This window comes from Leucopleurus acutus (assembly GCF_964270905.1).
Source record: "Leucopleurus acutus genome assembly, chromosome: 2".
NCBI lineage: Eukaryota > Metazoa > Chordata > Mammalia > Artiodactyla > Delphinidae > Leucopleurus > Leucopleurus acutus.
In genome coordinates, this window is record NC_139143.1 from 145,600,521 (window position 1) to 145,613,392 (window position 12,872).

A 12,872-nucleotide genomic window follows, 5' to 3' on the forward strand; every position below is an offset into this window, starting at 1 on the left:
TGTTTCCTGATTCTGAACTGGAAAAATTGGAGAATACGGGAGGCTGAGGAGTCTGTGAACACCAATTTTCTTAACCAACTTCTCTGCAGGATAAACTGTTCTATTAACTGAGAGGGAGTGAATGAAGAAGATGGAGGGAACAATGTCCACATCATGTGCTGGGCAAAGATTTTCCAGGCGTTATTTAATATTCACACATCATTCCACAGCAAGTACAATTATTCCCATTTTAGAGATGAGCAAATCAAGGCTTAGGTAGTTTCAGTCACTTGCCCAAAACGATACAATAAGTAAATAGTAGAATGGGATTGAACCAAGGTCTGTGTCCAAAGCCCATTTTCTTCTTGCCACATTATATCAGTTGGGGAGAGGGAGCTAAGGGTGGTCCTGGGAGTAATTTTGACATTATCACACCTTTTTCTCCTTTCAGGCTGAGGCTGTTTTCAGTGATAGAGGTGGAAAGTCAAAATCAGGACAAATTCAGGAGGAGGGTGCTGAGAGTCTCAGTTCCATGTGTATGCAAGTGACTTAAGGGGGGTGGGGACAGAGCCAAGACACCAGGAGTCTGTCAGTCATTCAATACCATCCATCGTCGTGAAGCCTGGTTGTCATGGTAACTGGGGTAAAGCCTGGAGCTTGTTAGAATCTAGTGCCTGTCTGTTCAGGATGATTGGTTGGTTAGCAGACACAGCAAAAGACCTTTTGGGCCAGCCCAGACTACTTAGCCATGAGTATAAGACTCTTCACAATCAGGTTCCTGCCCACCTCACCATCCTCACTGTTCAGTCCAGCTGAGACTGTTTAGAAATCCACCCTTGATTCTTCAGAGTGTAAGAGAAGCTCCAGAGGACGCCCAGCACCTATGGGTTTAGATTCTGAACCAGCCCTGCCAGAAAGACACTGAGCCTCTACTGTGAGTCAGCCTCAGCCTGTGGACAAAACTCCAGAAACACATCATTCACAAGATGCACTATGGAAACAGGCAGTTGTAATAGTGTGATATACAGAGAGCTGTGTCCTGGGTACACGGAAGTATTGGGTCAGCCAAAAGGTACGTTCGAGTTTTTCCATAAGATGTTATGGAAAAACCCAAATGAAATTTTTGGCCGACCCAATACCTAAGACAGGTTCCCAACCGGGAACTGGGGAGACAGAAAGACTGCCTGGAAAACCCTGTTTAAGCAGAGACCAAGGATGAATAAGCATTAGGCAGGTGAAGAAGAGAGGGTGGGGAGGAGAGGGGAGCAGTGTTCTAGGTGGAAGGAACAGCAGCAAGAAGAAAGTGAGTATGATTAAGTCAAGGGACCAGCATTTAGCTCAGTACAGCCTAGCCCCGCAGTGAGCAGTGGGCTGGAGGGTAGAGCAGGGCCAGTGCACGCTCCTTTGAAGGCTGCGCATCTGGTCCGGTGGCAGGGACCCTCCTGTCTCAATGTTCACCTTTGCGTGGCTCGAGCAGCTTGCCGTTCTGCAGCTTGTCATCCTCTCTGTGGCTCCCTGGAGGCCAACACTGACTCCGTTTCCAGGTTACTGATATCAGCACTCGTCCTGCCATAACCCAGCCACTGGATTGTTCTCACGTATGCACCGGCCTCAGGGGCAAGCCCTCTACAAAGAGTCTGGCCTTTGGGTGAATCACTCATCTCCTACTACTGACCCTCACCACTTGCTGCTTCAGCCACTCCCATGCAACTCTCTCCTCTTAGAAAGCTCCAGCTGCGTTCTCCACCAGGCAAGCTCCCATTCCTACTAACGTCAGAAGATCAGGTGTGAATGTCTCTGGAGTCTAGAAAATGGGAGGGGAAGAAAGGGTGGGTTGCTCCCTCCTTTGTGCTTCTACTGTATTTATTTCTAGTCAAGCATTTATCGCATTGTATTATTCTTAGCCCCCAACTGACTGCACATTTCTCCAGGATGGGAATCTGTGTGTTTCACTCCTGTGTCCCTGGAAATCATAGGTTCTCTCTGAGTATTTACTAGGTGAGTGGATGGATGGATGGACGGGTGGAGATTAGATTATGAGAAGGGTTTTCCTCGGAGATTGTTTCCTGCCTGCTACTTTGGGTAAGAAGGGAAAATGCTCTGCTTAGAACCTTCCTGAAAGGGAATTGTCAGCAAACAACATCAATAATATATAAATGTGATGGAATGTATGAAAAATTTGAGGGACTTAATTTATACACCCATCTCATCCCAGTTACTGTCCATACACAGCTTAATCATCTGGGCTGCCTTTGTCTCATTCTACTAAAGGAAGAGAAAACACGTAGCTCAGGGGCCCTTAATCCCTGCTCAGACCCTTTAGGAATCCACGACTCTCCAGAGTGTAAGGAAATCTCCAGAGGATGCCCAGGATTGATGGGCCTGGATTCTGAATTACCCCAGCCGGAAAGATACTGAGGCTCTACCATGGGTCAGCCTCTGCCTCGGATAGACATCACTAATTGATCACAGTACTTTCCGCCTGAGCCCATATCTGGTGTCACAGTCCTCAACTCAGTGGTCCCGGTAGCATTTGCTATTGAAACCACCTGCCATTGGTGGCTTAGATACATTTTCTGGCCTATAGGTCTTTAAGTTTCGCTTTATTGAGTGCCATGGGTGCCAGCACACCATGCTTGTTCTTGGCTCTGTGAATGTACCTGAGCTTCGGAACAGACCATCACAAGCTGGTCAGTTTAACCTTTAACAGTTCTCTGTGACAATTCCCCGTCAAGGGTCAAGCTGACCCAATATTGCCCTTAGGAGTGAATATTGAGTATAATACTCCGTTAGGTATTTTTAAAACCTGATTTATCCACTTTCAAAGCTATCACAAGCAGTTTAATAGTTTTTTAAAAAAGAAAATAAGTGAAATAAATATCCAGGGGTACCACAAGAAGCACTGAAGTTGGAATTAGAAATCCTCATTTCAAACCTTACTCTGCTTCTAACCAGTGGTGTCACCTTGGATGTGTCATTGATCTTTCAGTGCCTGGTTTTCATCATTTGTAAAATGGGTACAGCCATAAAACACAGCTCAAAGCATTGCCAGGAAGCTTAAATGGAATGAGATGCATGTAAGAACTCAGTATACCGCCTGCCACAGAGTTAGAACTCAGTGAATGCTTGTTTTTTTCATCTTCATTTAGATAAGCTGTTTCATTACATGAGACTTCACACACCTACCTTGGCAGTTATTACTCACATCTGCCTCTACCTTTCCCCCTTGACCACCTTCCTGTGATGGTTAATTTTATGTGTCAATTTGACTGGGCCAGGGTGTCCAGATATTTGGTCAACATTATTCAGGGTGTTCCTGTGAGGGTGTTTTTGGATGAGATTAACGTTTAAATCAGTAACCTGAGCAAAGCAGATTGCCCTCCCTAAAGTAGGTGGACCTCATTCAACCAGTAGAAGTTCTGAATAGACAGAAATCTTACCGTCCCCCGCGTAAGAGAGGATTCTTCCTGCCTGACTGCCTTGAGCTGGAAAATTGGCTTTTTTCTTGCCTTCGGACTCACACTAAAACGTCAGCTCTTTCTGGGTCTCAAGCCTGCCAACCTTCAGACTGGGACTACACCCTCAGCTCCCCTGATTCTCAGGCCTTCGAAATCAGACTGGAACTAAACCATCAACTCCCCTGGGTCCACAGCTTGCCAAATGCAGATCTTGGGACTTGTCAGGCTCCACAGTTATGTGAGCTAATTTTTTTTAATAATAAATCTCTTTACATATATATGTAAAGTGTATGGAGAACCCCAGCTAATATACTTCCTAATGCCTTCATTATGGCTATTGATGATTTTCCCTTTATTTAAAGTGATTAGATACATGTCCACAGTCCGTGGAGCACACTGGGTTCAGACAGTGTGTCTAATGCGTTTTTGACTGCCCCCAAAAGTAAGCAATACATTTTAGATCATGACCCAGCCCACTGACATCCAGCTGAAATAAGTTGCAATACCTAACCATGCTTTGTGTGATGCTCTCTGATGATTTCCCTCTTAGTGTATTCTGTTTCATTTTGTTGAATGCTGGTCATGACCCACTAAATTTCTCTTACAATCTGCTAATGGGCTGTGGCCGGCAGTTTGAAAAATCCTAGGTAAAACGTCTCTGAGGCATTACGGCATGTTGGTTTACATCACAGGTTCTCATGTGGACTTCTGGCTCCACCCATAATAACAAGATGACCTTGACCTTGCACAAGTTATTTAACATTGCTGAGTTTCAGTTCTTCATTTGTAAATTGGGGATTATAGTATCCTCTTCCCCAGTCTTTCCTGAGGATTAAATGAGATAGTGCATTTAAAGTGCCTAACTCAGTGTCTGCCACATAATGAAATGTTCATTAACTGTTGGCCATCTTACCAGTGCTGCTAGAGTCTAAGCCCCTGGAATATAGTATCAGAATGAATGACAGAAGTGTGGGGAAATGGTGTGGGACAATACACAAGCTCTACATCAGAAGACCTTAGTTAAAAACTAACTGAATCATGTTGAGCCATTTACTTTGGGTCTTTGGACCTCAGCTTTCTCTCTATAAAATTGGGAAAAATAATAATATAATTCCTCATAAGCTATTATGAAGATCATCTTCAATACCAGATGTGAATGATTATATATTACCAACCTTAGGAGTTTTTATATGTAAATATATTTTATTAGAACCAGTTAATTCTAAGTACAGTGAATAAAAAGATAATTTGTTAATCCATTTTAGGTAGTAATCAATTTGGTTGTCCTGACTATAATCAGATGATTATAACAGAGAAACCCCATTACCTTCTATATGAGATAAGAGGACCCATGTTGGTATCTAGACAGTGCTTACCATGTTATGTGGGCTTAATAAATGTTGAATGAAAAACTGAAGGAATGAATAAATAGAGCAAAGGAAGATGGAGGAAGAGAATGTAGAAGTATAATTGATATCAGCTTTAGTGAGATTTTAGTCATGTCGCTGTGACTTTTTCTACCCAGTGTGTTAGGTGGTAGACCAGTTGGCCAAGGACCCCAGCTAGAGGGCAATGATTAGTAACTGGCTGAATGTACTGTACTCTCACTAGAAGGATCTTTTCCAGCGTCCCTGTTATCTGGCAGCCATCAAGGGGAGGCATAATGGAATGCAGGCACTGATTTAGGCAGAGTTGTTACCACCTTGAAAGATAGTGATGAGAATTCAAATTGACCTTGATCAATGGGAGGAGCAGTCCCTCCAAAACGGGATGAAGCTCTAGAGAAAGAAATGAATGAGGTTGATTTAAAAAATGGGCAGGTGGGGGAGGAGGCAGGATTGATGAGTCTCCAAGTCTACAGCGGAAATATTGCCCACTGCAGGCTGGACATGATGATAATGATTTCCCTTCCATTTGAACAGTGTTTCAGAGCTGACCAATTGCAGAGCCCTATGAGATATGTAGTCTTATTGTCCCCACTTTACAGATGAGAGGACAGTTAACATTATAGAGTTAATAACTGGAAAGCAGGGAATAATAAATATGGTAATAGTAACATCAACGTAGTGCAGCAATAATAGGTACCATTTTTAAACTCTTACTATATGCCAGGCCCTGGGCCACCTGATCACACAGATTGTTTCATTTCATATTCATAACAATCCTATGAAGTATTACTGTCATTGTCTCATTTAGGGAAACAGGAAACTGAGGCATGAAGAGGTTAATTTGCCTGAGGGTCACATGGTTGATAAGGGATGGAGATGAGATTTGAGCCCAAGGAATCTAAATTAGAACCTTGTTCAGCAATTGATGCTTATCGAGTGCTCATTAGAGCCTGAACATTACACTAAATATTTTCTGTAGATAAGTTCACTTATTCCTCACAATTACTCTATAAGTTAAATGCCATTAATACCTCCAGCTTAACAGGTGAGAAAATTGAGACTTAAAATGATTGAATAATCTGCTGGTAATCACACAGCTAATAAGTGACAGAACCCATATTTTCAAACACTAAGCTATCCTAATATCCTGCATTAAAGGGAAAACTATCTGCTTAAACACTAATCATGCAAGATGTACTTGGAATTATTCTCAAACAAATCCTTGTTATCATTCCTATTTGGGTCTTGAAAAAACTAAGGTTCAGAGAAATCAAGTACCCTGATCAAGGTCATGCAACTGTTAACTGGTAGAACCAAGATCCCCACCCAGATGTGTCTGCCTCCAAAATCTGGATTCCTTGCTACCATCTGCCGGCATAATTTTTCATTCCACAGTCCTTGATCAAATGATATTTGCTACTTACAATCCCACCTAAAACTGTAAACCATAATAGTAACTACCGTTTAGACCGTGTTTTATTCATCACGTGCTTTTTAGAGTCAATTCTATAAGAGCCTTTTGCAGTAGTTTATTATCCACACATTAGTTATGGGAAAACTGAGACTCAGAGATGCAAAGTTTTAGCTTTTAAATGGCAGGACCTACATGAAAAGCAAAGACATCTTTGTAAAAAGAACTCTTTTTACTACAGTGTTGCCTAATGGCTTTTATATGGGGCCGTGAAATGCCACTGGCTTCTCACCAGCAGAGCATCAATAGAAGTCATGTTTTGTTAAGGTCTTTGCAGAGCCCTTTCAATATGGCCCCAAACTATAGAATCATGAACTTTTAGAGCCTTGAGGGCTATTAGTTTACTCTCTATTCCATGCATGGTTTCTATTACAGCATCCCTGATGGAGGTATCTTATCAGATTTACTTAGATTCCTTAACTGCTAAGAAACTCTACTTCATGTTGCATGTTGAGAGACATCTCTCCCAGGAAGCTGGCCCTCCCAGGCAAACTCATCATGTTCTTCTTGCCCTAATGTGTGTGCGTCTGTGTGTGTGTGTGTGTGTTAGAAATATAATGTAGAAGGAAAATAATGTAATGTAATATAATGTAATATAATGTAAATATAATGTAATGTAATGTAGAAGGAGTACACCTCACAATTCACACCCAGGCCATCTGCAAATTATCTAAACTCTGCTTTCAAAATATGTCCCTAATCAATCATATTCTTTCATCTCCATTCTTTATTCCCTGCCTGGATGTCAACAAGAGTCTGCTAACTGTGCTCCCTGAGTCCACTCTCAACGCATGTAATCTGTACTCTGTATAGTATTGGAACAACCTGCTGACACAGAGATTAGATCATGGCAGTGCCCTGCTGATAACCCTGCAGTGGTTTCCCGTTTCACTGCAGACATGGTCCATACTTCTTACCATGACCAGCAAGACGCTCTGCAGCTTCTTCCAACCTCAGCTCCCTCCATCCTCCCCTCACCTGCGGGCTTTAGCCACACGTTGCTTATTTCAGTTCTCAAACATGGCAGGCTGTCCACTCTGCCCAGGACATCCTCCCTCTTTCTTGTCTTTGGAGTCTCCTTCTGAATATCTTTTGGACCTTATCCCAGTTAATCCCAGACACTTTCCCGGATAATCCTAAACTAAGTGATTGTCTTCTCCTTCTCCTCTCACAGTTATTCTCTATTTCTATGACCTGTTCATTTTCTAGCCAGCTCTTATCACAGTTTGCAATTTTATATGTATCTATTCATTAGCTGACTCAACAGAAGTTATTAAGGCCAGGCACTGTTCTAGGAGATGAATATATAACAGTGAACAAAACATATGAGACCCCTGCTTTCATGGAACATGCATACTAGAAGGAGGAGGTTGACAATAAACAAAAAGGCATGTGAGCATGGTAATTACAGAATATATAGTGATGTTCTGAGAATTGAAATAGGGTGCTATAACAAAGAGGGACTTGCCACATGGTCAGAAAAGGCCTTCCTGAAGAGGGGGCATTTAAGTTGAGATCTGAATGATTAGAATACAGCTATGCAAATATCAGAGAGAAGGATAGCCCAGACAGAGAGAATAGCTAGTACCAAGGCTGTAGGCTAAAATAAGCTTGCTGTGTTAGAGTGTGAGCGGGACAGCAACGATGACAACAACAAGAAAAGAACACAGAGAAAGAAAGAAAGGAAAGAGAAAAAAGAGAAAGAAAAGAAAAAAACCCATCATATTCTAGCAGTGGCCAGATGAGAGATCATAGTTGTTTGGACCAGTTAGATGGTAATAGAGATGTGGACAGACGCCACGTATGCTTTAGAAGTAAAGATGACAGGTCTCACTGATGAGGGGCAAGAAGTAAAGGAGGAACCAAGGATGACATCTGGGGTTCTGGCTGTTTATTTAGTTTCCTCCCCTAGACTGTGAGCTTTGCAAGAACCGGAACCATGTCGATTTTGTTCACCTGGCACATGATACAAACTCAGTTAACATGGTTGATGAATGCATGTCTGAACGAACAAAACTATGGAAGAATGTGCAGAGGAATATCAGGGCAGGTTGCAGGGAGGTGGGGCTGCCCATACAAGTTCAAAAGAATGAGTTGGAATCTGTCAGGTTGGCAAGACAGGAAAGTGCTTTGGAGGCTGACAGCACAGCATGTGCCAAAGAAGGCAGGAAACGTACATGAATAGAATGGTGTCACTGAAGTACTTGCCCTGTCCTAGGTAAATTATCAGCTCTGTAATAGGGCCAGACTCCAGAGCAGCCAGATGGTGAATGCACTATTCTCTTTGTCAGATCTTTATACAAAGACAAATAATAGGAGATCCAAAGAAGGGATGAAGGAGAAAAAAAATCTAAATCCAGAAATTCAAGCCCCAATCCATACTGATTCCTGTAGAAGGTAGAAAGCTGTCAGCAGCAGCCCTTGAGGAAAGTCTAGGGTCCCACTGAAGTCTAACGTCACCTCCCCAACATCCAAGACATCCCCTGATTTTTGATGGATGGTTTCATGCTCTCTTTGGGGGAGAAGCATTTTATCTAAAGAACACATTAGAAGAAAACAGCCTTGTGCGTCCTCTGGGATGAACCCATAGAGAATCTGAGGCAAACCCAAGGACAAAGGATCCCCCCAGAGCAAACCAGCCCATGTGTTCACTTAAATCATTCCACTCCAAGCTCAGCTCTTTGAGGACATGAATGTATACCACACGGGGTATTTCTTAGAAACAAGCACTTGATAGAATATAAATATTGTTAAAGTCATTAGATCAAAGATACACAGAGAGAAAAAAGACATTGAAAAAGAGGAGAGAGAGAGAGAGAGGGGAAAGGGAGTGAGAGAGAGGATGAAAAAGCGACAAAGAGAAAATTAGACAAACATCAAACATAGAGAGAAGGGTGTGCATGATTCTATTATTTGTCAAAGGGAAAGAAGGTAGATGTTTTTGTTCTTTGTAGGTTAATATGTAAATGACATTCTGATTTATTAGCAGTCTCCAGCAGATGAGGTGATGATTAGCACATTTCCATATTTATAGAAAAGCAACACTAACCTTCGGATTTATAGAAAATCAGCTCTTCCCAAATAGCAAATTGTGCTATTATCGACATATGGTTTTCTATAAACAGAGCTGAGGTAATTATCCCTGGGACAATTCGTTAGTGGGCTCCTTTTGAATATTAACCACATTGGAAGCCCATTTCTGCCTCACAGATTTTAAAGAGGAGGGGCTCGAGATACCCCAGTCAATTAATTAGTAATCCACCACCAAAGACGGAGCCTAAATGAAAGGGTCTACCACAGCCATGTGGTGGAAAGACCCCAGGTCCAGGGCTCTGATGCCAGCTTCCTGCAGCCCTGGGCCAAGTAATTAACTTCCCTAAGGAGCCTCAGCATTTCTGGGGCTAAAACTAGAATTACACTAACCTCCAAATGTTGTCAAGAAAATTAAATGAGAATGTATACAACAGTCCTGGAACTTAGTAAGTACTCAGCAAACGTTAGCTCTTTTTCCTTCCTCATGTTTTTGAGTGACTCTAAAAAGATCCACTTGAATTAACTTTTTCAAACTCTTTTTACACTGACCTCTCCTGAACTATTTATTTTGTATCATGACTGTCCATGTGTACATGTCTTTAACTGGCAACATTTTCTTGAAGCAATAATTTATCTTCACTCCCTACAACCCACTATGATATTTTTTATTCTGTTCTGTGTTGTTCAAAATGTTTGTGTTCCATACATTGATATCAAGACCTACTATTGGAGAGACACAGATGTAGAGAACAAATGTATGGACACCAAGGGGGGAAAGCAGGGGGTGTGGATGTGGTGCTGGGATGAATTGGGAGATTGGGACTGACATATATACACAATATGTATGAAATAGATAACTAATGAGAACCTGCTATATAAAAAATAAATAAATAAAATAAAATTCAAGAAAAAAAACCCGTAAAGTTCTCCCACTCAAAAAAAAAAAGACCTACTGTTGGGTTTCAATCTGCAGTTTGTATTGTGCTACAAGATGTTAAGGACCGTATTTAGATTTGCCCACCTTTGTATCCCTAGCACAAACACATAATAGATACCCAATAGATATTTGAATTATAAAAGAATGGATACGTGAACAGATGGATGAGTTAATGAATGACCCTAGCCAGGAATCTAAGTTAATGCCCGCTTTCAAACTCCATGTCTTGTTTTGTCCGCTCACCCTGCATTGAGTGCTAAAGAGGTGGAAAATTGTCAGACATGATGTTTGCTTTCAAGGATCTTGCTATCTAGATTAGGAGAGAAATATTAACATTTGGAAAATTGTTTTTAAAGACTAAGCAGTGTGGAATTGATATGAATGTGTTGAAGGAAGGAAATGGCCAGCCTGGGCTGGTGGAGTCAGGGAGACTTCTTGAAACTTGGAAGTTGAACTTGGCTTTGAAATATGGATACACCTCTCACCCTTCTACTCAGTCGTTGACTGGATCTGTGGTTCTCAAACTGTATTAAGCATCAGAATCACCTGGAGGGCTTGTCAAAACACACTGCTGGGCCCACTCCCAGAGTTTCTGATTTAGCAGATTTGGGATGGGAGCCTGAGAATTTGCATTTCTAACACGTTCCCAGGTGACACTAATACTGTTTGTTGGAGTCCACGTGTTGAGAACCACTGTTCTAGCAGTTTGGAGTGAGACCATGAAGATTGTTGATGTCAGTGTTAAGGAGTTTAGACTTTAGTTTAGCCAGTCAGGATATTAAGCAAGGAGGTGATGTCATAAGATCTGTGAAGCAGAGGATCCTTCTAGTGGCAGTTGTTGAGAATGGATTGGAAGGGGTGAATCTTCCCTTAGAGACTATTTAGGAGATGATGCAGTAGTAAGTGAAAGATGGGAACCCAGCCTACCATTGTAGGAGGGGATGCAGAAGAAGGGATGTTGACAAGAGCTGCTCAGGAGAGAGAACTGAAGGGTCTTAGAGATCTACAGGGGTGAAAGGGAAGAAGGGATCTGGGATGACTCCAAGTTTCTGTCATCACTGACTGATTGGATGGCAGTTCCATTAACCAAGAATCTATATTTAAAATGTTTTAACATTTTAAATAGCAAAACCCCAGAGATCCTTTATTATTGAAGAGGTAACTATGGTGCAATAGAAAACACGTGGTTCTGGAGAACCAGACAAGTCTGAGTTCAAATTCTGTTTGTAGTGCTTACTAGCAAGTCATTTCACCCTTTTGAACCTCAAGTCCCTGTAAATAATAATACTAATGCTACCTTATAGAGTTGTCATGGAGGCTAAATGAGTTCATGCGTGGCTGACAGTCAGTGCCTAGAAAATTGCAAACCATGTCTGGCGTACGCATCGAACACTGCGTGCATCAAGCATCCGCTCTACTTACCAACTCTTTCCATTCTTTCTTCGTTAAGCACCAGGATATATTCATAAATGCCACCCATCGTTCCAGATGTTATGTAATGGGTGCCGTAGTCATCGATGAACTTGGCGTACATGCCGTAATGGTACTGCTCTGGAAGTTCCAGTAATGACTGCAGCATAACTTCATCCAACATGATATTCTCCCTCCTCATCTTAAAATGAGCAGTCTGCACCTTTGTGAAAATTCTCATGAAGCTATATTTCTGCCAGTAACAACAACCGCCATTGAATGAAGGAAGAGAACAAAGAGAGTATACATTTTACTACATGAGATCATGCAAAAGGGCAGTATTTAGTACCTGTGGGAAATATGAATATATTCACATGTAACTGTATGAACATAAATACATATAACAGAGTATTATTACATTTTGCAAACACATATTAGACACCAGCCTGGCTTCTTCTCCCGCGTCTGCATCTCTGTTCCCACTGCCCCTGTCCAGGTCAAGTTCTCATCAACTTTCGCTGGGTTGGTGACTACAATGTGTTTCATTGTGCTCCTCTCCTCTGTCCGGCCCCCAGTCCATTCTCACCTCCACATTTCTCCCTGCTCTAATTAAAGCACTGCATTATGCAACCTGCTACACAAGTGTTAGGTATCCATTAAAAATTAGGCTTAGGAATATTTTGATGACATGAGGAAATGCCAATATCACTTAATTTATTAAACAAATACCTTTCAGTGCCTACGGTCACATGCATTATGCTAGGTGCACAGGACATGATCTTGAATGAGATAGGCCCCTGCCCTCATGGAGATTACATTCTAGTGGTAGTCTTGTACTGTTCGGTAATCAAGAAAAGCAGGATCACAGGACCAGGGTGAGGTTGGATTGGTTTAAGAGGAAGGGGGTCATGTACGAGCCTTATTTGCAGGGAATGTAAACCTTGATCCAAAGTGATAGTGAAAGTTGGAAGAAGCCACCTGCTTTTAGAAAAGTCCACATGAATCTGTGACAGTCAGATCTCAGAACAGTGCTTTCCCTTCAGATCAGTAGCTTATTCATGGCAAAGCTCCAGAATGTAATTTTTATATATACATGTAAAATTTTTTAAAATTTATTATTTATTTTTGGGTGCATTGGGTCTTTGTTGCTGTGCATGGGCTTTCTCTAGTTACAGTGAGCAGGGATTACTCTTCTT

The 12,872-nt window shown here is 41.8% G+C and overlaps 1 protein-coding gene across 1 annotated transcript in view; it reads right to left on the bottom strand.

Annotated features, from left to right (window-relative positions):
* Positions 1-12,872, bottom strand: part of C8A (complement C8 alpha chain) — a 65,857-nt gene that overhangs the window by 17,958 nt on the left and 35,027 nt on the right. The window contains exon 7 of the mRNA XM_082833992.1: positions 11,689-11,929. Within this exon, the coding sequence (XP_082690118.1) occupies positions 11,689-11,929 (241 nt within the window). The remainder of the gene's footprint in view (positions 1-11,688; positions 11,930-12,872) is intronic.